This window comes from Vanacampus margaritifer, chromosome 14 (assembly GCF_051991255.1).
Source record: "Vanacampus margaritifer isolate UIUO_Vmar chromosome 14, RoL_Vmar_1.0, whole genome shotgun sequence".
Lineage (NCBI taxonomy): Eukaryota > Metazoa > Chordata > Actinopteri > Syngnathiformes > Syngnathidae > Vanacampus > Vanacampus margaritifer.
This window is the reverse complement of record NC_135445.1, coordinates 2,928,871-2,954,426: the sequence shown is the minus strand read 5'-3', so window position 1 is coordinate 2,954,426 and position 25,556 is coordinate 2,928,871. Positions and strand designations below refer to the sequence as shown.

The following is a 25,556-nucleotide window of genomic DNA, read 5'->3' as shown; positions in this document are numbered from 1 at the left end:
AGACTGGAGGAGTCACAGAAAGGCGTAGAATGTGCGCGTGTAAATTTTGATGCTCATTTACCAGTTATGTTAGAGGCGTGTCCAATAAATAATTAAATGAATTGGGTGTCTCATCCTGTTTTTGTTTTTTTAATGTTTGTAATAATGTTTACTTCCAGTTGTTTGTGTAATTTGGCCACATCTGGATGTGATTGCAGGATATGTGTCATTTGAAATGTACTTGGAAATCACAACTAGCCACTTGGACTTGTAGTGTAAATCCACCCTTAAAAAAAGTTGATATAGCTATGACAAACCCCCCCCCCCCCCAACAAAAAAAAAGTACAGTGTTCCCCTGGTATCTGCAGGGAGAGGGGCGGAGCCCTGCCACAAATGTTTACAATGCTCTATAGATGCCACAAAGATGGCGTCAAAGCACTACTTGGCCATGTCTGTGGCCTGCCTGATTGAACTTCAACCGCAGCCCCAAGATTGCGTAATGACTGCCCGCTTAAGATGAAGCACTCCAAATTCCTCATCACCAACATGGGACCAAAGCGCTACTTTTACAAAACGAAACTCCGAACCTCGGGCCAACGTAGCCCCCCCCACCAAGATGGCGTCAAAGCAACACTTTTATATCACGTGACTAGGTGAGTATTTCACCGAACAATGGCAGAACAAAAACAAAAGTGGTGATGAGGAGGAGGAGGCGGGGCTTTCTTCGGGGTTAGGGGTCATTGCACTTCCTGACAGCCCGATGAGTGCGCCGCCATTTGAGGAAACCAAAATGAGAGCAGCAGGAATAAAAAGAAAGGTGTGCAAAAGTGCTTCTTCTTCCTTTTCCCGCACAGGAAAAAAACAAAAACAAAAAGTTGATCTTAATAAATTTTTTTTTTTTTTTGCACTGGAAGCCGACTGGCTCGTCAGTACAGCAAATTCAGTGTAATCACTCCACAAGGTATTAACGTATTGATCCAAAATATGCTCTCCCCTCCCTCTCGGCTCACCCCCGGCGCTCCCCCGGCTATCCTGGGCCGAGCCGCCCATCGACTGCATGCTTATTGCTAAAAAAGACACTCGGAGAGCAAACAAGGCTATAGCGATCGACGTGTGTGTGTGTTGGTTTGCGCGCGCGCGCGTGTGTGTGTGTGTGTGTGTGCGTAGCGAGCTATCGTGCGAGCAGTTTGATGAGGTTGGCGCACATCTCGAAGAACTCGATGGTGTGGCTGCCCGGGCGCGGCACGGGCGGGACGTCGGCGCCTCCCGTCGAGTCGATGGAGGAGGTGAGCGAAGACGCCAGCGAGCCCTCGGCGGCCATCTTGGGCTGCGGGCCGGCGCTGGTGGAGGCGGGCGAGTCGGCGCCGTCCGCCTCGCTCTTGATGGTGGTGCGGTAGTTGCCGACCGATCCCGAGCGGAGCGGGGTGGCCGTGCCCGATTTGGCTTCCAACATGTCGTCTGGGGAAAACACGCAAAATGTTTTTACGTGTTCGCTAACGTACGGAATTCATTCACGGCGCTTTGCTGACGAACGACCGACCGACACGGACGCCTGCGCTTTGGACGTACCGTCGATACTTCGGAAATCGAGGAGGTAGGTTCGGCTGTCCACTTGGTAGAGTTGAAGGCTCATCTTGGTCTGCATGCCAGTCACTGGGTTTTTCCTTTTCACGCGCAAATAATAAGGATTCACAACCTGAAAGCACAGAAAGAAAAAACTCAAATAAATGCATGACAAACAGGCATGTGCTGATTACCGGTTTGACAGATCACTAAGGATTTAATGATCGCTAATATTGTCTTTCACTGGTAATGAGCTATACTCTAACATGATTGGCTAGTTGCCGACTTGAGTTAACGAACCGACTCCTTGACTTCGATTAACGTTTTGTTCTCGTAGACAAAAGAGACGCTGTAAACACGGATGCATTTTGCTCTGATTAATGTGCATTGTCCTAAAACAAAAATAAATAAATAAACGCTGCCAGCGGGTACTAGTTAGCCCCAATGACAACATGAGTAGCACCTGGGTCAGTTCTAAAAAATAGCTCACCAGTGATGGTGGCGCACTGTGACTTACTAAGAAGAGTCCAAACAGAAGCGGAACGCTGACATTTATTTATTGAAACTTAACACGGTACATGTTTCCTTCAGTACCAAATATTCTAGAATTTGTTTGAAAATAAAACCGATTGTGTTCGATGGGGAAAAAGTTGGTTTTATTGACCAAAATATTTCCAGGGCTCCAGACTGCCTCTAAATGGCGGCAATTTGCACCTAAAATTTGAGAAAAATGTTCATCTACTCGCACCAGTGCAAACAGTAATTTTACAGATTTTATTATTATTTATAATGACTTATTCTTAAAAATGTTTGTTGGTATCGTACTTTTGCTCCACACTTAAGCCAATTTATCAGTAATATTGTGAACATTTTAAAAAGTTCAAATATTTCAGCTGTGTTGGAGAAGGGAAACATCCAAAACCTGCAGGACTCCGGCCCGCCCACCCCTGCTGTAGACTGTCCCTAAAATGGTGGCAGAAAAGTGTTCATCTACTCGCTCCTGTGCAAACAGTAATTTTGCAGATTTTTTATTATTATGACTATTCTTGGATAATTTTGTTGCTATTCTACTTCCGCCAATTTATCAGTAATATTGTGCGCCCCTAAATCATCTTCTTGCACGTGTAAAATTTCAGGTTTGGGGCCACTGTGCACCTATTAAAAAAAATAATAATAATCTGGAGATTTAATAATAAAAAAAAAAAAAAGGTTCACTTAGAGCTGTAATTTTAAAACCACGAAATTGCGATATTTGTCCTCAAACCGGCAGAATCTAATATCAGCCCATGTCGAGTGAAAAAAAACTTCCCGTCTCACCTTCCACTCGTAGTCCAGCTGCTTCATGGCGCGGCACACTTCGGTCATGATGTCGTTGGGTCGGCTCTGGCTGCGGATGCCCAAGTGCCACTTGGCCCGCCGCACTCCCTGGTGCTTGGACTTTTGCGGATTGAGCTCGTCCAGCGTGTGGCGCGGCCGCGGCGGCGTCTCCGCCACCAGGAAGGGCACGCGCTCCGGGTGGGGCTTGACCACGGCTGCCGCCGCCGCCGCCGCCGCCGAGGCGCCGGACGAGCCGAGGTGCTGGTCGTCCAGGAAGGAGTCGGGCGGGCTGGACGCCAGGTAGAAGTCCTTGGCCTCGTTCATGATGCGGCGGTTGTCGATGATGAGGTGGTAGGCCACGGCCAGCGGGTCCTGGTGGTTGCGGCTGTAGATGCAGGTCAGCACCTCCTCCTCCGTGCACTCGAACTTGTCGCAGACTTCCTTGAGGGCCTCGTCGTCGATCATGTTGTTGCTGTACGACGGGTCCTCGGGGAACAAATACTTGGGGAGGTCCTGCTTGAACCAGTCGTCTTCTCTGTGAGGGGAAACAAAGGCCGGAAGGAGAGACAAGATGTGAATATCGCGGGTTAACCAGTTCAGGGGGAAAAAAATGCCTCAATATTTTACTCGCTAGGCCTCGTTTAAGAAAGCATTAAAGGGATAATTAGGGACTCATTGAGCCATTTTCAGCAATAAAAAGTTAAATATTTTGTCCAGAATGAATTTGATTTTTTGTATACAATTAATACCTTTAAAAACACATTTTTCCACTGAAGATGACATCATCGCCTGTGCTGAGAAAATAAGCAATGACCAATCATGCGTTAGCCGTTTCCTCAGCACAGCTGATGACGTCTTCAGTCGGCAGGCAAGTGGAAAAAAAAGACTTTTTAAAAGGTATTAATTGTATATGAAAAATAATGAAGTTATCACATTCATTCTGGCTCAATGATTCAAGTATCCCTTTTAATTAAAAGATTAATTGTACTGATTTTAGTAGGGGATGGCTAGGTGTGTGTGTGTGTGTGTGTGTGTGTGTGTGGGGGGGGGGGATCACAAAATGCCAAATTTTAATTGCTATTCTGCTTCACTTACCAAACAGGTATTTTGTTCCAGATATTAACTCCCACAGATTATTATTATTATTTTTTAAACCCAAGAGCGACCCCCCACATTTTGTCCCTTAACACGCCGTTTTTAATGACGTTGACAAGTATACTTGTCAATTACATTTAACGGGGCTAAATAGGGGAGGATCTTATTTATGCTCCACTGTAAACGTCAAACTTGGAAACAACTTGACTGATGCGCAACCACAGGTAGATGACACCATTACCCCATTTTATACAAAATAAACACCGTTTGTGAGTCCACGGGAGTAATGGCTGCATTTTGCGCAAACCTACATTTTTCTACTGTGGATTATAAAATAACGGGACAAGGCAGAAAGGAGACGCTGTCATTTGGCAGATTCAGTTTATATATAATTATTGAACATAATATCACATGGGTATTGAATATTTTGAAATGTTCTAAAATGGCTGGCAGTGAATGTTAATGTGTTTTAATTTTTTGTATGTATCGCACTCTGTTGTCTTTTAAACGTGCTACATAAATAAAGTGGTATTTTATTTTTCCATCTAAGTGATACTTTTTCGTTTTCATAGTTTGGCTGCAACTTGTACATATTAAAATTCGAGCTTGGATTTTTAAAAAAAAAGAAAAAAAAAAGGAGAGCAATGATGATGTCAAATCGAATGAACAATACTGAGCTCTCCTGTAAAAAAAAAAAAAAAATAAAAAAAATTCGAGCTTGGACAAACACCCAAAATCTTCCCCAACTGTGTTGACTTTTTCTTTTGGCGGCTGGCAAATAATTTTGGTGCATCACCACCAGTAGCCTGAAGGTGGCGGTAATGCACCAAAAGCACCCAACAGCTGCCAAAAGAAAGTACAAGAAATGGAAGAAACATGAAAAGTAGTAGCAGGAGTCACGCATTCGCGGCGGTGGCCTCTTTCTTGAGAAAATGCTCATGACGATGATGAGAACGCTCCAAAAGTACACGAGCTCAGCGTGTGGTCTCGATACGCCGCAACAGGAATTGACAGCATCAAAAATCAAATCACCTGATTTCTCTGATGGTGGCTCTCTTCATGGGGTCCACCTGCAGCATGTGCTTGAGGAGGCTGGTGACGGCGGGGTTGAGGTACGGCGGCGTGAAGAAGATGCCGTCGCAGATCTTCTTGAAGAGCGTGGGCACGTGGTCGTCGTCGAACGGCAGCGTGCCGCACAGCAGCGCGTAGAGGATCACGCCGCTGCTCCAGATGTCCACCTCGGGACCGGCGTATAACCTGCCGGCAAAAGCCAGGGGGGGGGGAGTTAAAATGGTCCGCCAGAGGGTTTCGAAGGTGCTGCTAGCGAACGTTCCGAACCTTCCTGAGATGACTTCAGGGGCGGCGTAGTTGGGAGAGCCGCAACTCGTCCGCAGGAATTCTCCATCGGACATCATGTTTGATAAACCTGGACAAAAAACATCAACAGCTTATTGGGGGAACAACTTGGGAACGATATGCTGATATTAGCATACAGGAAGTTTAAATAATGTCAATAAATAGATTCAAGTGCGAAATCTGATCTGACATTTTTGATACAGTGCATTTATTTTTAGGACTTTAAAGTAATAATTTCATGACGATTTATCGATGTATTTATGACTTATGGGGAAAAAAATGAGTTAAGGTGAAATCAAATGTGAGCTGCATGAATAGCATGCAATACATTTATGCAACATACTTATTTTTAAAAGTATTTCTAAATATATTTACGTAATTAAGAAGTTAAAAAATGTGAACTGTAAAATGGGTTAATAGTTGCATATATTTATTTAGGTATTTATTTGATGGGATGATTTATGTATGCATTTTCTAGATTTTTTCCCCATTTTGATTAAAAATAAAATCATACATTTTTAATCAAAGTGTGAAACAATTTATTAAATTGCCTGTTAACTGAAATAAGATTAAATTATTGTTGAGTGCATCTAATGTACTTATTTCCTGCAATATTTGTCTTTTTTTTTTCATAATTTACGTATTTAAACATAAAGCGAATTGAATAATTCATCAAAAAGTGAATTGATGAATTAAATTGTTCACCAAGTTATTGTATTACTATTAATTAAAGTGTGAACTATAAGATTAAAATCACAATTGAATAAAATAATTAAGTTATTGCAGTACTAATTAAGATGTCAAATACATTGAAATAAATGTTTTGAAAATATTTAACTATTTTATTAATATCATTTATTAAAAGAAATGTGGCTATATATTTATGTTATGACAGTTTCTTCATAATCAAAATAATTAGATTACGCACATTAATTGTATTTGTCAAAACGGGACGAGCTGGGCAGCATTTGACGACTTCTCAATGTTACCCAATCACATCTCGCCTTGATGGCCGACCGCCACGCGCTAAAATGCTCGTCCCCCGCTCACCAAAATCGGCGATCTTGGCATTCATGTGCGCATCGAGCAGGACATTTTCCGGCTTGAGGTCCCGGTGCACCACCATGTGCCGGTGGCAATAATCCACCGCCGAGATGATCTGCTGGAACAGCCGGCGGCTCTCCTTCTCGTCCAACTGCCGGAAGAAAAAAGGTGCAAAGTGAGTGCAAGGTTGAGAAGCACAAAGCGACGCCTCGCGTCGTGTTCTGACATCTCGGGGGGGGAAAAAGTCTGACAGCGTCGCCAAGTTCTTCTCGTCTGGCCGCTCACACAATTGCTCTTTATAAAAAACCCTAACCCTAAATCAGCAATAACTGGAGCTGCCAAACGATAATTTAAAAAAACGAATCAGATTAATCACATCTTAGAATTTTGATTAATCACGATTAATCGCTTAATTAAAAAGGCTTTTTTATCAACATTTTTTGCCCGCCAAATTTAAAGAGCACCTGTTATGTGTAATTTTTTTTTTTTTTACACAATTAACATTATGAGGACATCTTCAACATTTTTTGCCACCAGGGGGCGGTATGAAACAAAGCCATATAATAGATGAAGAATTTCACAACTAAGTGACGGCAGCTTTTAATTCGATTTATTGCCCAGCCCTATGTTGAGTATTGTCATATTGTCTGTTTACATGTGTTGCTTTATCAGATGCTTCAAGTGTTACAACTGCCGCAACATTGATGCTAATTACGCTAGCTTGGCAATGGAAATTTGCAGTGCATGTTAGCATGAAGCTACTGCGGTTCATAAAGGTATTTGCTTTGATCAATACACTTGGTGTCATTCTCAGATTATTATTTTTTTTTTATGTTGGCCCACACACGGCGACTCCAAATAAGGAAAATCCAGGAAAAAGAAGCTCACCTTTCCATTCTTGAGGATGTAATCAAAGAGCTCCCCTCCCGAGACGTACTCCATCACCATGAAGATGTCCGTCGGGGTGCTGATAACCTGATACCTAGTGGGGATCGTCGTGTGATTGGTTGGTTAGAAACAAATGTATTTTTTTTTTTTATGTCAATTTAAATCATATAACTTCTTTTTGCATTTACTTGACAATCAACGATGCAAAAACTACACAATATAAATGAAATCATCCAGTAGCATGACAACATTTCAAACAGTGGAATTGGTTGTTGACAAAAGCCCGTCTGGAAGCCAAGCAGGCCAAAAGTGAGTACGCTGCCGAGCTGCAACCAGCCGCCACATAGCTCACATGTCATCCGCGCACAGGAATGTCAACTCCCTTTGTGTGTGTATCTGAGATGCCATCTTTGCCAACAGTGGGCCAGAGTGCGCCGCGCGGCCGGCGTAAAAGAAAGCAGACTCCGTTTCACATCAGCCGCTTGTCTTGACAATTAGTGACGACGCTCACAATCTGTGCAGCCGACAAATCCCCCATGCAGCTCTGCTTACCTTTTGGATTTGCTGCAGAGTTTCACTATCTTTCTGTGCACCTTATTTTCCCTTCCAATTTTCAAACTGTTCCAGCCCCTTTGTGTGTTAATTCAGGTTAAATTTAGCAACATTGCATTGCACCCAATTGTGAGGGGATAAACGAGTCTCAGACGGGTATCATCCCAAATGGACGGCCTGTGGAAGCCATTAGAGGCTGGAAATGGCTCAGTGGGTGGCAATAATGTGGCGGCAGGGTGGGGTGGGGGATTAGGGGAGGTGCGTGCGGGTCATAATCTAGGACTTACAGTTTAATTATGTGAGGATGCCTGAAAAGCTTGAGGTTCTGGATCTCCCGGCGGATCTTGCCCACCACATCTAAACTGCGGATCTTCTGCCGATTGAGAATCTTCACGGCCACTTGGTGCTTGGTCAGCTCGTGCTGGCCCACTGCGAGAAGACGCAAAGAAAACAATTCAATGAGCACACGTGACGGCCATCTTGTTTTTGTAAAACAAAACATTTTGCTCGTCGTCCAAGATTGTGCTGGTAAAGAGCATTTTTGGACCAGACTGGTACGTGATAATGGTAAAGTATTAGCAAACAAAGCTTTTACACTGTTTAAACAGTGTTGTTTACCAACCTTTGTTGATCCATGATACATATTTTACAGCAGGAAAATCTAAGGCCATAGAGGTGGTCAGTATAAACGGAATAAGCGGTATAAATTTGGACAATGTTTGTTGCATGGCAAACTTTTGTTTTATGGATTACAAAGTAGACTTCAGATGAGTTTTTTTCCCAAATGTGTGGATATTGATTTTTTGTGTGCCTCCCCCTTTCCCTAGCACATGGACCACAAACAGTAGCGCTTAGCAAGCGTCATACAAATGTGACACAACAGTCCGCAACAAATGTACCGATCGATTGTTATTTGCATTCACAAATACTTGTTTCCGAGCGAAGCCATCTCTATATCGTTCAGCTGGTAATGGTCAAACTCCTTGGTCACCTCGATTTATGATCACCTGACCAGATTATTTTGCATTTCATTGTAATCAATTTAAAATTTGGTTATTTTGGGCTGTTTTTGGCATTACTGTACCGTTTTATTTTCAAGGCACTACTGTGTCATCTATGTAAAGACAATTTTCAGTACGTTGTTTGTGCTATTTAGAAACAAAGACATCAAAAATAATCATGGCAGAGAGCTTAATTAAACTCAGGTCACGTCACTTGTTCCCCCCATTACACCCCCGCCCCCCCTTCAAAAAGAATTTGCTTATAAATTTACATACTCAGCCTGACAGTCAATTAAGTTGCATCTAAACATCATGCCTGGCGGCGTTAAGTAAACAGTAGCATTTTTTTCGCCTTTTATCATTAGCTCGCGGTAGCGTTAATTAGATGAGCTTCACTTCCCGGTGGCTACCTTGACAAGCGACTTGTGGCTCTCTCCGGCTAACCACCAACTACACTGCCCCGACCAGAACCAACCGGTGCTAACCAACGGTATCCTACGTGGTTAAGTCGCCGCAAACAAGTTGAGCAAACAGGCAGGAGGAAGAGACAACAAGTGCGACGCCTTTCCCCGGTTGACAAGTTAGCTTGGCGAATTAGCCGCGATGCTAAAAAGCTTCGCCGGCCACCATCTTTCACTTGAAGTAAGTAAGGGGAGGGAAAGGGGGGGGGGTTGATTACCGACTCGCCGCTTCTTACCTTTCACTTTCCCGAACGTGCCCACTCCGAGCGTGTCGCCGAGGATGTAGTGCCCGATTTTGACTCTGCCCTCGTGTTTCGTTTTCTCCGTCGCCATCTTCCCGCAGTGGCCTCGCTAGCCAAGCAGCAAGCGGCGGGCACAGATGGACTGAGAGCTCCCGACTCCGAGCTCCAAGAGAGGTTCCTCGCCGCACGTAGTGGGAGGGGCCGACGCAAACGACGCTACAGCCGCCTTGCCTGACGTAGACGAACGTAAATGACGTAGCGTGGTGCTTTCAAGTCACCCTCGGAAATTTAACAGACCATTAAACACCCGCTAATTTCAATTTACGTTGTACTTTTCAAGCATTTAGGACTTATTTGACATATCACCACAAAATAAAATCATTCGGACTGCTTGTAAACACAATTACGCCGTCCTATCTAAAGTTGTGAGGGTTAGGTGACACCCTCGCGTCCTTATCTTCTGTTTACACTCAATGTGCACTTCCCGCTAACTTAAACAAAACAAGCTCCTATCTGTTTGACGCAATCGGCCATTAGAGTAAACAAGAAAAGGCGTTGGCCTAAATATTATGCTCAAATTTGGCAAGTGTTTATGAATAAAGTGATGGATTCAAAGCGCGCCTTCGCCAAATCAACTCAATTTCGGCTTTACTTTTTTTTTTGTTACCTTCAATTTTAGCGCACGTCTTGGCTAAGTTGCATTCTTATGGTTGCCAGTAGGGGGCAGCAGACTGCCGCACAACGATGCAAAAATCAACACAATAGACATGAATCAAAGCAATTGAATTGAGTGTTATATAGACTGGTATGTTTTGACAGGTTAAGTGAGCTGGAAAATGGAAACCAAATCAAACGGTTTTGCTTAAGTGCAATCTGGGCCCCTGATTTACTTTTTATATTTGAAAGTACCACATTAAACACATCCCACGGTAAACAGTGTCAGAAGAATGTTTTAATTCCTTTGGTGTCTGCAAAAAAAAAAAAAAAAAAAGTGCATCTTTTTATTAAACAACGCAAAAAAAAAAAAAAAAGCTTGCGCGCTGTAAATCAAACAACAGCTCAAAGTAGAACAGAAACACATTGAATGGGCCTTCGAATATGACACGTTCACAGTCAGACATAGTGTGAGTGGAGAGTCAGAGGCACAAATCACAGCAGTGCACACACACAGGACAACTAAAATTAAATTGAGTGGTACATCCAAGGTCCTTACATTTGTACAATTTTTAAAATAAGCCTTTAAATCACTCATAAAATATCATCAGCGTACCCTGGACCTCATTTCGAGAAGATGCTGTGGAAGTGACCATGAAATAGACCCATGCAAATAAATTACATTTGACTCGAGTTAAGATGAAGAGTTAGCTTCTTGTGCTAGCCGCCGACTGGTTAGCTGCCATATGCTTGTCCCTCCTGACTGTTAAACTGTTAATATAAACAGTCAGTGTGCTTCTTTTTGGCTAACAGAAATGTGTGCTGGAATATTCAATGGGGGATGTGCAGTCAAAAGTTTAGAGGCCAAATCAAGATAACTGTCAAAAGAAAAGAAAAGAAAAAAAGATTAGAGTGCATTTTATCCTGAAATCCCACCCCAAAAAGTTAAATATCCCTCACATTTTGTGAGTAGTTTAATTGATCTCAAGGGGAAATTATTTTTGGACCAAACCTTGGAGGTACCACTGTAAAAAGTTATGACATTGTGAGAGACTTGCAATGCCAACATTAACCTCATTGTTGAGCAGACAACTTTTACAATGACAATTAAAAGTGTTAAACAAAAGGTAAGTGGGTAGAGGAGGATCAAATCACTTGTGAACACTCAAAAGAATGTTGTACAACATAAAAATTCAATATCAAAGAACAGAGATCTCACGCATTTGTGGAGTTCTCGTTTACTGCTTGGACCGCGCATTTGCACGCACTCCCTGTTGTTTCCGCACTGAGGCACTTGGAAAGAATATGATTGTACTGTTGTTAATGTTGCGTGCTAGCATTTGTGCCCGTAAATCACAGCCCTCCTACACGTGCGCTTGACCTCAAACCGCGACGCAAGCGCGAGTGAAAGTCCAAAAACGCGGACTTGACAAACTAGTTACTGATTCCAGATCAGTGTTCCAGCTCGGCAGGAAGTGGGGCCCCTGGGCCCCGTAATCTCTCAAACGCGGGCCGAGGTCGGCGCGGCGGGAATCCCTGCGAGGCTGCTGCGGAAATGGGATGAAGAAAAGCTGCTTGTGCTCGTCTAAAAATAAAAGCATCTTCCCTTAATACACAACACTCAACTATTTATAAAAAAACAAAAACTTTAGGAGATTACACAAACGTGACGGATGCTACAATTTACCTAAAGAATAATATTCACAGTCAAACAATGTTTAGCGAGGAGTTCCATCTAATGCAAAACAGACACCGTACGGCACAAAAAAAATACCCTCCTCCGTCCATCAGTGGTCCACTAGGGTAAGAAAGTTGGAAATCAGCCTGTAAAGGCAGGAAGGGGGGGTTGTAAGGGGGGAGGCAGGCTTAAGGCAGGCTGGCGATGTCCCGCTTCGGAGGCGGGCCGTCCGGCTTGCAGGGCGCCGCCCCGTTGGCTTTGTCTTCAAAGATCAAGACTCTGTGGGAGGAGGAAGAAGCAAAAGAGTCAAAAACAAAATGGTGGCAGTGTAAGCACGCTTTCATTCTCCAAAGTTAACAGAAGGCACGATGAGCCCTGATCAAATGTGTCGCGTCTACGTTAAGCTTCGTTAGCCTGTCAATAATGTGTCATAATTGAAGTTTGAATTAAGATAGCAGATTTCCATTGGATGAAATAACACGTTTTGGTTGAATTTACCCGATTTTTTTGGGTTGTTTTATACAAAATGACCCAATTTTCTGACCCAAAGTTGGGTCTAATTAACCCAATTAGAGATTTGATCCAATTTTCTGTGTTTTATACAAAATGACAAAAGTTTTGGCTACAAGTTGGGTCAAATTGACCCAAGTAGAGGATCTGTCCATTTTTGACCCATAATTGGGTTATTTTTGACCCAACTGTTTTTAGAATGCATAATTATTATGAATTATTACAAACTTAGTTTTTTGTACAAATCAACCCCAAAAGTGTAGAGGATCTGAATCGGAATTTTTGTTTGACCCAACGGTGGGTCAAACTCACCTAAGTGGACGATCTGAACCAATTTTCTAGGTTGTTTTATGCAAAATGACCCACGTTTTGACTAAAAGTTGGGTCAAATTGACCTAAGTAGAGGATCTGGCTTTTTTTTTTAACCCATAATTGGGTTATTTTTGACCCAACTGTTTTTAGAGTGTATAATTATTACAAACTTTGTTTTTTGTACAAATCAACCCAAACATTTGTGTCAAATTGACCCAGGTAGAGGATCGGACCCAACTTTCTGGGTTGTTTTGATAGAAAATGACCTATTTTTTGACCCAATGCTGGGTCAAACTGACCCAGGTGGACGATCTGAACCAATTTTCTGGGTTGTTTTATACAAAAATGACCCAAGTTTTCAAATTGACCCAAGTACAGGAGGATCTGTCCCTTTTTGGCCCATAATTGGGTTATTTTTGACCCAACAGTTTGTAGAGTGTGTAATTATTGCAAAAATGTACTTTGTTTTCATCGCTCTTGTACATTCGCTTTTGGGGTTCATTTAAAATGTACTAATTTGGCCATTATCTAATTTGGGGGAGGACACAATATCTTTGGTGTGCAACACGTACATCACCCAAGTAGATGCTAGGTCTTCAAATAACCATGACCTTTGACCCCGCGCCCAAATGAGCACATCTTGTGAGGCTTCGGACACACAAACATGGCTGAAAAAAAAAAGAGCCTCCTCCAGGTGGCAATCGCAAATGATGCGGAGGAGTCGTGAGCAGAACCGACATTGACTGACTGCTGCCAGTGGGGGGAGACAGGCAAGCGGTTATGACCGGGTCAGACCATGTGTCTGAGAACCAGGGGGACGCGTCAAAGGAATGATTGTACGCACTGAAAAGATTTGGCGGCAGCTATTTCGAGCAATCTCATTTCCTTTTTTTTTTTTTTTTGGAGAACTCGCTCCAGTAAGCCCCAGAGAAAAGTCATCCAGATGTTGAACGAGACGCTGCCGCCGCCACTGCCAGCATTTCCTGACCAAAGACGCTTTGAATGGATTTTCAATGTTCTCCATTTATCACACCGAGTCTATCCCGAGTACAAATAAAGAGCCGAATGGACGTTGACTCTCTGTTAAGTGTTTGGTCTTCTGCCAAATGCCTGGAAAAAACATTCAAGCTCCTATCACACTTGACATAAAAGCTCAGGCGAGCTGCATTTTTCACCTTCATAGCTGCTGGCACTTGATTAAGAATTCTGTCAATTGTGTGGAAGCTATTGCTCGAGGCCTCCTGGAATTTTTATTTTTTTTCCCCCAGTTGCTGGACTGACTGAGTCATGGTTACATTCCTTGATAAGAACCACTAAAGCTCTATTTTGACAGTAGGCACTACATTTTGAAGCGGTGGAATATGTTTATATGATATCATTGTCAGGGGACTCGATATGGATGAATGGATGCTGATATCTCCATGTTTTGTCAACAATGCATATCTGAATAAAAATGTGCCTAATCATTTTATGACTAAATTGTAAAAAAAAAAAAATAGCTGGGTAGTTCATGTTTAATTTTGGTGGGAAAACTCTTGAAAGATGTGAAAGCTTTGTGGGAAAATTGTAGGAGAGGAATTATTAAAATCAGGTCAGATTTGGACTGACTGAGACCCCTAATCCCCCCCCCCCTCAGCACCAATACCCATCCATGAATCCCTAAAGTGACAACTCATGCACAAGTTCTAGTCATTTAAAGGGGAAGTGAAAAAAAAAATATTGGCAATAATATATTATATGTGACCTCACTAGTCTAAATCTGACATTCTGATTAATATTACTTTTGCGGAATATGAGTTTTGAAACAAAATCCAGACGTTTTTTGTCCATCTCACGGTGGCCATTTTGCCACTTGTCGACTGAAGATGACATCAATGTTGCTCGGGGCTAAGGCAACGACCAATCGCAGTCCACCTGTTTTCTGAAGCTGAGCTGTGATTGGTTGTTACCTGAGACCTGAGCAACGTTTGACGTCATCAGCAAGTGTCAAAATGGCCGCTCCGAGATGGACAAAAAAAACGGCTGGATTTTGTTTCAAAACTCATATTCCATAAATGTAATATTAACCAGAATGTTATGTTTAGACTAGCGAGGTGACATGTAACATATTTTTGTCAAGAAATGTTTAATGCTGACATTTGTTTGAATGCAAAGGAGGAAAAGTTGTGCATTTTTCCGCGCTTGCTGCATTTCAGGATAAGGAGATTTGCCAACTAAACAGTGCAGCCCGGCTTAGTCCCGCAGAGCTGACATGCATCTCGCCCCCGAGGCCGGCTGCTTTAAAAGGGATCATCCACGATAACCCGATTCAAAATGGCGGCAAATGTCACCGTGCCTTTCAAAAATGTTTTCTTTCCCGCTAGTCACGGAACGCCGATGACTTCTAAGGCGCAAAACTTTTGCGCGGTTGCCGACGACTCACAAATAATCGCTTAGCTAATCACATGATCCCACAGCTAAGAATAACAACGGCCTGCTTTTTTGTTGCCATGGAGATTAAACGGCCGAGGCGGCCCGCGGCCCAGTGACATCAGCGTTCATCCCCGCGGACGGATGACACAATTGGCTGACGCGGCGCGGCGAGCAGATGGCTACAAGACGCTACGCACGCTACGCACGCGCGCTCGGCACTCACAGCTTGAGCACGGCCGAGCGCTTGCCCAGCATCATCTTGACGAAGTCCCTGTAGTCGATGGTGTTGCTGCTGGTGCCGCCCGTCACCTCCATGATCATCTTCTTCAGCTCCAAGTGGGTCTTGGGAACGCCCAACTTCTCCATCGTCCGCTTGAGGCCCATCAGATCTGAGACCAGAACATTTTTTTTTTTTTTTTAAAAAAAAAGCTTGATTTTGTGGAGTTCGTGAGTCAGCATTTGGTTGTTGTCTTTTAGTTTCACATTGCGGCGACTCACCGATCTCGCCTTGGTCATTCAGATCAAATTCAGCATATTTATCTGTGGAACAGGAGGAGAGGCGATAAGAAAAGAAAAAAAAAAAAACAAGCATGTCAGCATGAAGGAAGAACAAGCAGCTGATCATGACAGGCGGCTTCTTTCACAGCTGACCTGAGAGGCCGGCAGAAAAAAAAGAGGGGTGTCAAAAGGAGTGTGTTCATTTTAAGTTCCTTTAAAGCCACAAATTTTTTTTTTTACGCGCAATTAATGACCCTTACTTGGAAAGTCTATACTGGAGGAATTCCAGTCGCAACGCAGCAGACACGTCCACATCAACATTTAGCAGTAATACATTTTATAATAATAATAATAATGCATATATTTGTGGAGACTGGGGTCAAGTTGTATTTTAATTTTTTTTTTAAAAAGTGCAGAAGTTCACACGTTACTTCATGTTAAAGGATAGGTCGCGCGTAATATGAAAAGAAAAATGCACTCAATGCAAGTATGCCATCTAGTGGCAAAAAAATTACCTTGACACAAATCAATCACATTTTTTTTATAGTACATCTTTTTTAAATTTTAACTCAATTTTATGTATTATTATGAAAGTACTGTATCAATGACAAAAATATGCAGCCATATTTCTATTAGTTTAACATTTTTTCCCACTTTTATGTTAACGAGTATGAAACATTGGACATTTAGAACAGACATAAAATTGCAATGGCCTGACACACCTAGCAAAAACACAATTTTGTTTTCTTTCTGATGAATTATAGTTCAATCATATCCATCTTTTCACATACACACCTTTTATAGCAAAAACACACACACAATGTCTAGTCAGATTTATTTATAAAACATTAAACTGACATGAACAAGAGTGTTTTGAAAAGCCGGTTTCTTCGCCCCTCAAATTATCGCCGCTTTCTCTCTCTCTGGTCAGATGACACTTTCCACTTTCGGTCGCACAATGGCAGCTGTGTGTGTGTGTGTGTGTGTGTGTGTGTGTTGGGAGGCTGAGCAAGAGAGACGGAACTGCGTTAAAACTGTGTGAACCCGTGGGGAGCAGGACGGGACAATGACCAGCCTGTTCCCAAACTTGGGGGAGGAGGCCTCCTCACACACGCACGCGCACACACACACCCGCGCGCACACATACAAACACACACACACACACACACACACGCGCACGCACGTTACACAGCTGAGTGGGACACAGCCTGTTGATCATCTGCAGCCACGGAAAACAAGCCGACCCAAGTCTGCCTCTTTATAGAGTCCGGCACTGGGGTCCGTTTCTCTCTCCGAGCGGTGGTGCCTTCAGTGGCATCCGGAATTCAGAAACACACGACATTGAAAATGGACATAAAATGACAGCTGCGAACCGATCCAAGTGATTGCATTCAAATATTGCACTTCATACACCTAATACTGTGCGGATGTGGCGCATGGCCATGATCAAATGCAGCTCTGCTTACCTTGTGGAATTTTAACCACATTTCTTAATAGTCTGGTGACGAAAAAGATAAAATAATCATTTATTTACCCTTTGTTTATCCATTACTTTAGCGCCATCTTGGTGTTAAGGAACTATGTGAAAGTGAGTTGAGGAGCATCATTCAGACAAAAGTAGTTCTTGTCCTCTTTTGGCATCTATTGGCTGTTTTTGTGAGTGGGTGATAGATTTGACCCAGTCCACTATTCTTTTGGAGACATGTTTTGCGTGAATGTGTTCTGCAATGTAAATGATGTGCCTTGGCTCAACATAAGGTGGAAAAAAACTGGTTTAGGCCATTTGATATTGAAAATTCTCAGCAAGACTCCTTTTGCATGCCACACAACGAGAAAGAACAGACGCTGTTTTCGGTCTTCCATTGAGTCTTAAGGGAGTCTTTTGTTGTGGTTTGTCGAAGAGCAGCTTGACGTCATGCTAAAATGTGCAGCCGCAGTTCATTACAACATGAGTCGCACCCTGACAAACTGCAAGAAATATTCACCTCCGGAAGTTTATACAAGTCCCCTCCAAAAGTATTGGAATGGCAAAGTCAATTCCTTTGTTTTTGTTGTATTCTGAAGACCTGACTGAGTCTTGACTTGTCGAACACATCTCCATGTGAAGGCCTAGAAATAAAAGCTGGAATTCAGAATTTTGGTTTCCATTAAACAACAAAAACAAAAGAACTGACCTTGCTGTTCCAATACTTCTGAAGGGGACTGCATGTCACAATGTGGTCGTAACTGTGTTTTTTTTTTTTTTTTTTTCCTGCCCACGGGCGAGAGCAAAGTTCTGCAGTGCATGATAACAGCGGGCGGCAATAAAAAAAAAAAGTTCTACTGCATTCCATTGCGGGCCGGACTTGGCCTCGCAAACCTCAACGCAGCCTTTTCCCACACGGGGAAGTGTGTGTGTGCGTGAAAATATTTATAAATCTATTGAGGCTGATACACTTGCCAGTAAAGCAATAGTACAACTGCTGCTTTCCGACCGCTTGCACCCGAGCTCAATCGCCTTCAGGCTTGTCAAAATGGCCCTTCGATGTCGTAAAACTGTTTTGTCACACGACCTTGTTTTCTACTAAGAATACAGCAGACAAGTTAGTAGACTCGTTTTAACCAGCGTTAAGCCGGTAAAACATTAACTAAGCGTTAACAAGCTTATTTTGACTCAACTGAAGTGTTACTTTCCTATTTAGCCCTAGCAATGTAACGATATTGTGGTGAGGATTGCGCTAAAAAAAAGAAAAAAAGGTCATATTAAAAATATTGTAAGAAAATTAGCTCATAAGATATAGGCCGCTACGTTAGCATCTCCCTGGTTTAGCTGCTAAAACATTTTTACCCCCAAAAACGGTTGATTTGTGATGTTTATGACCTCTCATTAATTGTCATTAACAATAAGAGTGTGTTTAACTCTTTGACTGCCAGACGTTTTCAGAAAAGGGATGCCGTGGGTGCCAGCAGATTTAAGCATTTTTGACTGATCTTTCAAGGTCCACAGAAAATTATGTGTTTGGACTATGGAAACACACATACTACCAAATGAAAGATTGGACTCTCATCTTTCATCAGAAAAAAAAGTTTGTTTCTACCTTATTCCGTTTTTCAGTAATCAACAATAGAAAATGGTTAGTTTCACCTCTGTTTTGAAAAAAAAACGTCTTTTAACGTCTTTGGCACTCCTCCATAGGATTTTACTAAACGTTATTTAACGTTTTTGGCAGTCAAAGAGTTAACGAGTGCTGTGCCGGATCTTGGGGATTACGCTGTACAAACGACTTACTTTTGAAACCCTCCAGCTTCTCCGCGAGGTCATCTTCATCCCTGTACTTCTGATCCTCCAGGAATTCCTGATCAGGGGTAGAAAAAAACCAAAACAGAGATTAAGTCAATTCTTGCTGTCAAAAAAAGGGTTCAAACAAAAACATGACTCACACAACAGGGGCGCTTGTCCTAGTTGATTCGTCGCGACTGAGTGAGTTTATAAAAGTAGGACACCTCGCCAGGGCGTGAAGGAAAAAAAAAAAAAAAACGCCAGGAGGGCTCCACGCTAATGAAATGATAATGAAGCAATCCGCCATGTGGAGTCACATTCTCGTCTGACCTCCAAAAAGTCTGCTGCGGTTCTAATGAAGCGCGACGGGGATCGAGGCCAGACGACTTCCAGCGTTAACATTTTCGTACGGTTGGACACGTTTGATCGTTGTTAAATGACAATGAGCATTTCGGGAAAAACAACCGAGCTAATGCGAACGTCTGCTACGAGTCCCCAAACGTAACCGCGTCGTGTCGGGCGACGACAAATGACAATATTTGTAATCTCGTATCACAGCTGATACTGTACAGTCCTCAAACTCCGACACTACATATGGTAAATAGTGTATATTTATATACATATATTTACATTTGGTGCTGCCAGGCCCGCTGGGAGCAAATTAAGGTTCAGCATCTTTCCCAAGACACTCGGACAGCAGATAGTCGGAACTGGGATTCAAACTGCCGACCCTTTGGTCACCGGTCGACTCGGTCCACCAACTTGCCCAGCGACACCGATCACGCCTAAACACACCTGACACGAGCCATGGCGGTCATGTGGAGATACTTGAAGCGAAACAAACATGGATGACAATACTGCAAATTATACTCAAGCCCTGCGAATTCTGCCTAGCGACAAGAGTGGCAGCACAATCACGAAAGAAAAGTCATGGGGAAAATTACAACATGGTTTAAACTGTAAATGTTTTCTAATGAATATTGTTAATTGTCATCTTTGGAGTTTAGTTGAATTTTTTATATAATGCCCTCCTTTGATATTCGGTGGAGAGATTAAGGTGACTATTATTAGAGCGCGTCGCATTGGGCTTATGGTTTGATAGTCCATCATTGACAGACAGTATGAAATTGAACATGAAATTGCAAGCTTATAGAAAGACATTTTAGCATTTGTTTCGATCTCCTCCACAACTTAAAAATCAATTTACTAGTACGCCTTGTCCTCACCAGAAAGACATTTCAGTGCAAAAGTCAAATGACTGTTGATAACCATTTTTTTAAGTAGGAGGCCAAAAGAAGCACGTGTTGTAGAGCATATTAATACTAATACATGGACCTGATATCAAGTAAGGCAGAGCAATTTTGAAAAATGATTAAGATTTTTTTCTCTCCTCAATTTTGTAATTGCAATTTAATAGTCCATTTTTTTCAAGCCTTCTTCCGGTGTATTTTTTTTTTTTTTCAAACATAAGAATAAAGTTATCTCACTTATCTGTAATATTATAATAAACATTCTTATAGGTAAGGCATACAATGACTTGTTAAGAACGGAATTGATCTTGGATTAATAAAAATAAATCGCTGGCGTTGGGCCGAAACCTCATAAATCACAAATTGGTAAATTTCATATTTTTTCAAAAATCGGCCACATGTGCGGGTGTGACGTTTACAAATTATTGACCAATCTTTTTTTTTTTTTAATTATTGACCAATCTAAAGTGTTGAAAATGGCTTCTTTGCTCTCTTTAACGATACAATGTGAAGTAGTTGGAAAAAACATGCCGTTTTTTTTGCATCTCCTGACGCGATTATTTTGGCGGTACAAGGTTTCAGCCCGATATACAAAAGCCCACCAACCGACCAGCCTTTGCAATTTGAATACTGCATTCATTGCAATGTCGATTTGAATTTATTTATTCAATATAAAAAAAGATTTACTTATATATGCAATATCATAAATATATCCAGTTTATGACGGTACTAGTAGGCTGGATTTATTTTTTATTTTTTTATATATTATGATGGCTTTCCATTTGCGCCTGCTGGACGAACAATACAACCCAAAACAGACATTTGGCTCACAACCCTCATCTTGAGGGGGAACCCCCAAATCCCAGCCCCTCCCCCCTCTGCTCCAACGAGCACATGACATAAAAAAGGATTCAGTGATGCACAGGAATGTCCCGCAGGCCTCATCAACTGCGTGTATCGTGTTCTCACAAAGGGGGGAGCTGATAACGGGGAATCTTAATAGGAGGGGGTAAATAGGGAAATAATACATGCAAAAGATGATTTGAATCCGTGTGAAATAGTACCGGTAGACAAAGGAACCCATTCACACGCCATCCAAACGCGCACGCACGCGCACACCTGTCCCCCGGGTAGAGGTAGAGAGGAGACAGGTGTAACGTTGGGAATCGAAAGCGTGCATTCAAAACACACTAACAATAAAAATAAAAAAAAAGCGCAATGAGGTCAGACATTTTGAGGTGACGTCCCCAAGATTCGTCACACTCTCAAGTACACGCGCGTACTTCCATAGTCGGTACGTTTATCATACAAATAAATACATAAAAAATACACCATTTAACACAATTTACCTGGTTCACCTCCTCCAGTTTTTGCCTTTGTTGCTCCTTTAACAGCCCGAAGGCTTTCCCTCCTAAATGGGAAGGGGAAAAAAACGTCAAAATGGACGTGACCTAGCTTAAAACAAGCCATTGTAATTACTTGAATTGAAGCTTGCCACCGATGGGGGGGAAAAAAGGCGAATGATTTTTTTTTTTTTACCCTACCTTGTACGTTTTTACTCGCGGGCATTCCAGCGGTTTGTGTGCGTGTTTTAATCCAGTTTACGGGTTAAAGTTCGAGAGCCGAGAAGGCCACCGCAAGCGTGCGGGTGATGCTCCAACCTCGCTCGGTCAAAGGCTGCGTGTGCTTTCCACCCACTTCAGTCTGTGGCTACCGGTAACCACTGCCTCGGAAAAACAAACGAGGTAATGCATATCCGGTGACGTTTATCCACAATAAAACCCATTGTTACTGAAGGCTTCACTTTCACGAAGTAAGGATCCATAAAAGAGACCTATTTTTTCTTTATGACGTAAAACACATATAAAAAAAACCTTCTCTGAAACTTGTCTGAAAGCAACAAGTGCGTACAAGAGCAATTCGTAACTTTTATTTTGAAACATACACCTTGTATTCCGCTTTAAAAGTGTTACTCACGTTCGCCATCGTGTGGTGAAACTACCGCTTGATTCTGATTCAAAAGATTCTGCTCCAAACTAATGAAATATAACCGAAAACATTCACAAATAAAACAATATTATTCGTCAATTCGCCCTCTTGCTTTTATTTGATTTCAACTTGAAAGTTATGTTTTTATTGATTTATTTTTTTAATCGTCCATAGGTTTTTGCCTCTGCAAAGCACTGTGAATTTGCTTTGTTCGTGAATAGTGGTATGCTTTTTAAATATCAATACACTAAAACAAATATAGTGTGTAGAAAATATAATAGAGGTAGAGCAATACATTTGTGAATGAACCTGAAAAAAATAAATTATTTTGCCCCAGAAGGTGGCGCCAATAGACAAGGTAAAATCCATTGTGCTGAGAGTTCAGTAAATGCACTAGTACACACATCAGTGTATGCATACTGACAAATTGTTTTAAGTAAAAGAAATAAATAAAAAAAATGGGGTGAATGCACCATATGATAAATTCTGCCTAGCAACAAGTGATAAAGCAAACCGGATGGGACAGGGAAAAGAAATTGGTGGAAGGATCGTGCACCGCTACTAGATAACCACATTTTCATTTTATTTATATTCCATTGAATGTAACCACTGAAATCAAAATCCTGAAAAAAAAGGTTAAGTTTGATTGTTTTCCTGGTATTTTATCAATAAATAGCGTAAAAAGTTTTAAAGAAAGTACCAACCTACACACGCAACAGATTTATGAATGATTGGGAGCATAGGTAAATGAATTCTGCCTAACAACAAGTGACCTCACCAATGTAACCAGGAAATGAGAGAAATCCATCAGTAGGCCTCTTAGCTGGTTACAATTTGATTTCAGTTGCGATGTTTTCCAATGAATTGTGAAAGAAAGTCTGAATTCAAACAAAAATGTTTTTGCAACAAGCAACCACAGAAGTGCAACGATACGTAATCAAGAAAAGTAATGGCAGAAATTGCATAGGTCTATAAAGTTATTGTGCCTCGTAGCTGGCAGTTTTCACAAATTCGCTTAGGCCTAATTGTTTTTGTTTTTTTTTACTCTACCATCTGTCATTCACAGAAAAAGTCACTTTTGTGCAAAGCCATGTCAAATATAAAAGCATTGCTTTGCCACAATCTTGTGGAATCTGTAGGAGTCAAATACTCGCAAAATCGCTATTAGCGTCTTGGCTCACTACGCTGCAAAGTTTGAAAGTTGTCTTTTTTGGTGAGATTTTTTTTTAAGTCACCCAGTTTGAAAAAGTTCGAAGCAAAGTTTTTAATGTCATACAGACGGAGAACGAGCTGACTGTTTGCACCGTTTAATGCAGCCGGTGCAAATGAGTTCCTGGCTCGCACGGCGCTGTGGGTGATAATTCAAAACCGCGCTCGAAAAAAAAAAAAAAAGAGAGACTGTAGGTGAACCAGGTCAGGGGTTAAAGGGTAATTGCATCCTCGGAGGCTTTTGAAAGAAGGAGGAAAAAAAACTCAATCCGTGCAACGAGAGGAGGGATGAATAGCTGCAGGGAACAGAGGCGGGAAGAGTAAGACTGCAGAATGAGGCTGATGAAACCGAGCCGTGAGCAGAAAGTACGATTTCGATGAGAACACTCACCACAGCTACAAATGCGAGTCCGTGAGATTTGGGCCAGCGAAGTGGAACAGCCATTTTCAATCATTTTGTTTGTCAAATAACAACCCGGAAGATGAACGAACTTAAAACTATGTAGACATGTAGGCTACGGAAGCTTTACTAAAATCAATACTACTATTTTAAATAAATAAATAAATAAATATTACTCCAGGCTCTGTTGACTGTTAATTCCTAACTGTGACGAACGGAAAATTGTTCAAATGCGCAGGCTGTACCTAATAAAGTGTCTCCTTCCGGTGGTGTCTCTTTCAGCAGCCACATGAGGGCAGCATCGAGTCATGCTGGAGTTGCTTTTCCCAGACTGGGAGGTCATGCTTGATACATGAAATCACCTCGAAGATATTAAAAAATAAAAATAAAAAAAGAGAGAGAGAGAGAGACATGTCAAATGTCTACTTTGAGTTACCGACTCTCGGTGCGCCTTCACATAATTGGTTCTTGAGAATTTTGGAGGGTCGACTCATAATAAGAGCCGATGACGGAATTTCATGTTGCTAAGTGAAAATGGCTTTGGGCGCTTAATTATTCTTCAAAAACTGGGTGACCCTAAAATGTCCACTTTGAACCAAGATGGCCGACTCGGTGTGTTTTCACTCATTGCTTCTTGACACATTTTTGTGGGTTTACTCATGTTAGATACAAATTCCATATTGCTGAGTGAAAATGTCTTTGGGGGCTTCATTTCCCCCCAAATCTGGGTGGCCCTGGACATGGCAAAATGACCCTAAAAAATAGGGGTGTGCCAAAAAAATCTATTCTCATAAGAATCACGATTCTCATTTAGTACGATTCAGAATCGATTTTAAATGTCCCAAAATCGATTTTATTTAAATTATTTAATCCTGTCTTGCCTTTGTTTGTGTGTGCCTTTATTAAGAGCGCTGTTCATGTTGTACCCGGCTTGGCCATTTAGGGGCAGTGTGGTTCCACACGGTCTGATACACTGTTAAGTTGTAGCCACATTAGAGAGTAGAAGGAAAAAGTCACCATCAAGTTATTCCAATAAAAGTTGCTTTTTTTGCAGCGTGGAGCCGTTCTTTAGAGTGATAAAAGTGCCGCGAGTAGCGCGCTAATTAGCATTAGCGAGTTAGACTGGAGTACATTATTGCGATTCTTTGCACATCTATAAATTGAAGTAAAAATCATTGTCAATCAAATCATTTTAAATCAAAAATCGTTCTCACCCGAAAATCGATTCTGAATCGAATCGCAGGTCCAAAAATCGGAATCGAATCGTGAGACCCTAACCCTAACCCTAACCCTATCCCACCCCTACTAAAAATGTCTGCTTTGAACCAAAATGGCCGACTCAGGCATTGCTTCTTGAGATATCTTTGTGTGTCCACTTATAGACACGATTATCAAATTTCATGTTGCCAAGTCAAACTGACTTTGGGGGCTGAATTTTTTAACACAACTTGGGAGGAGGGCTAACAGCTGAGTTATTAGAGAATCCTTTTTTATGGCGAGTCATTACATTTCACTGCCATGCTGTGCCAACACGCAGTGATGAAAACTTTTTTTTGAAGCAATTGGACAAAATCTCTCGGATGACTTTGCATTTGAAGGACACCCGGAAATGGGCCCAAAATACCGCTTTAAAGGAAAATGGCAGACTTTCTGTTTATTTTTTTTTGTGTTGCTAGCCTACTTTCATGTTGCTCATGTAGGACAAATTTGGCAGGAGCAGTATTTGTTTCAAGTGAGGCAAAACTGTGCACTAGTTGACATTGGTGTGCTAGTAGCAGGCTAACTAGCAGTAGATGTTAACAGACACTTTAAACCAAAATGGCTGACTTGCTGCGTGGCTTGTTGAGACTTATTTTTTTTTGTGGGTCCACTAAAGATCATGTTAGG

At 41.9% G+C, this 25,556-nt stretch overlaps 2 protein-coding genes across 3 annotated transcripts; both read right to left on the bottom strand.

Moving 5' to 3' along the window:
* Positions 1–142: 142 nt before the first annotated feature.
* Positions 143–9,726, bottom strand: prkaa1 (protein kinase, AMP-activated, alpha 1 catalytic subunit). The gene is made up of 9 exons (XM_077585654.1): positions 9,493–9,726; positions 8,082–8,223; positions 7,243–7,336; positions 6,361–6,505; positions 5,293–5,380; positions 4,987–5,211; positions 2,860–3,394; positions 1,549–1,675; positions 143–1,437 (listed from the first exon to the last, which is right to left on the bottom strand). Exons 1-9 carry the CDS (start codon positions 9,587–9,589, stop codon positions 1,151–1,153), a joined length of 1,740 nt encoding a protein of 579 aa, XP_077441780.1. The 5' UTR covers positions 9,590–9,726; the 3' UTR covers positions 143–1,150.
* A 749-nt stretch (positions 9,727–10,475) lies between these two features.
* On the bottom strand, positions 10,476–23,863 carry aif1l (allograft inflammatory factor 1-like). Of its 2 annotated transcripts, none has more exons than XM_077585655.1 (6): positions 23,661–23,863; positions 21,421–21,482; positions 18,831–18,897; positions 15,563–15,604; positions 15,288–15,453; positions 10,476–12,109 (listed from the first exon to the last, which is right to left on the bottom strand). In XM_077585655.1, the coding sequence occupies exons 1-6, from the start codon at positions 23,722–23,724 to the stop codon at positions 12,019–12,021; spliced, it is 492 nt and encodes a 163-aa protein (XP_077441781.1). In that variant the 5' UTR covers positions 23,725–23,863; the 3' UTR covers positions 10,476–12,018. The 2 variants fall into 2 exon arrangements, with proteins under 2 accessions (XP_077441781.1, XP_077441782.1); XM_077585656.1 differs by lacking the exon at positions 23,661–23,863 and adding an exon at positions 21,616–21,794 and having other exon boundaries at positions 10,477–12,109.
* Positions 23,864–25,556: the final 1,693 nt, after the last annotated feature.

What these genes read in the sequence shown, in the direction of transcription:
- prkaa1 (XM_077585654.1), bottom strand. Translation starts at nt 9,589, where the DNA reads ATGGCGACGGAGAAAACGAAACACGAGGGCAGAGTCAAAATCGGGCAC. An exon ending in GCCACCATCAGAGAAATCAG is followed by an intron (nt 3,395 to 4,986) that starts GTGATTTGATTT and finishes TTCCCCTCACAG; the next exon opens with AGAAGACGACTGGTTCAAGC. An exon ending in AGCTGGACTACGAGTGGAAG is followed by an intron (nt 1,676 to 2,859) that starts GTGAGACGGGAA and finishes CTGTGCTTTCAG; the next exon opens with GTTGTGAATCCTTATTATTT.
- aif1l (XM_077585655.1), bottom strand. Translation starts at nt 23,724, where the DNA reads ATGATTGAAAATGGCTGTTCCACTTCGCTGGCCCAAATCTCACGGACT. An exon ending in GAAGCTGGAGGGTTTCAAAA is followed by an intron (nt 15,605 to 18,830) that starts GTAAGTCGTTTG and finishes CCTGTTCCACAG; the next exon opens with ATAAATATGCTGAATTTGAT. An exon ending in GAATGACCAAGGCGAGATCG is followed by an intron (nt 15,454 to 15,562) that starts GTGAGTCGCCGC and finishes TTCTGGTCTCAG; the next exon opens with ATCTGATGGGCCTCAAGCGG.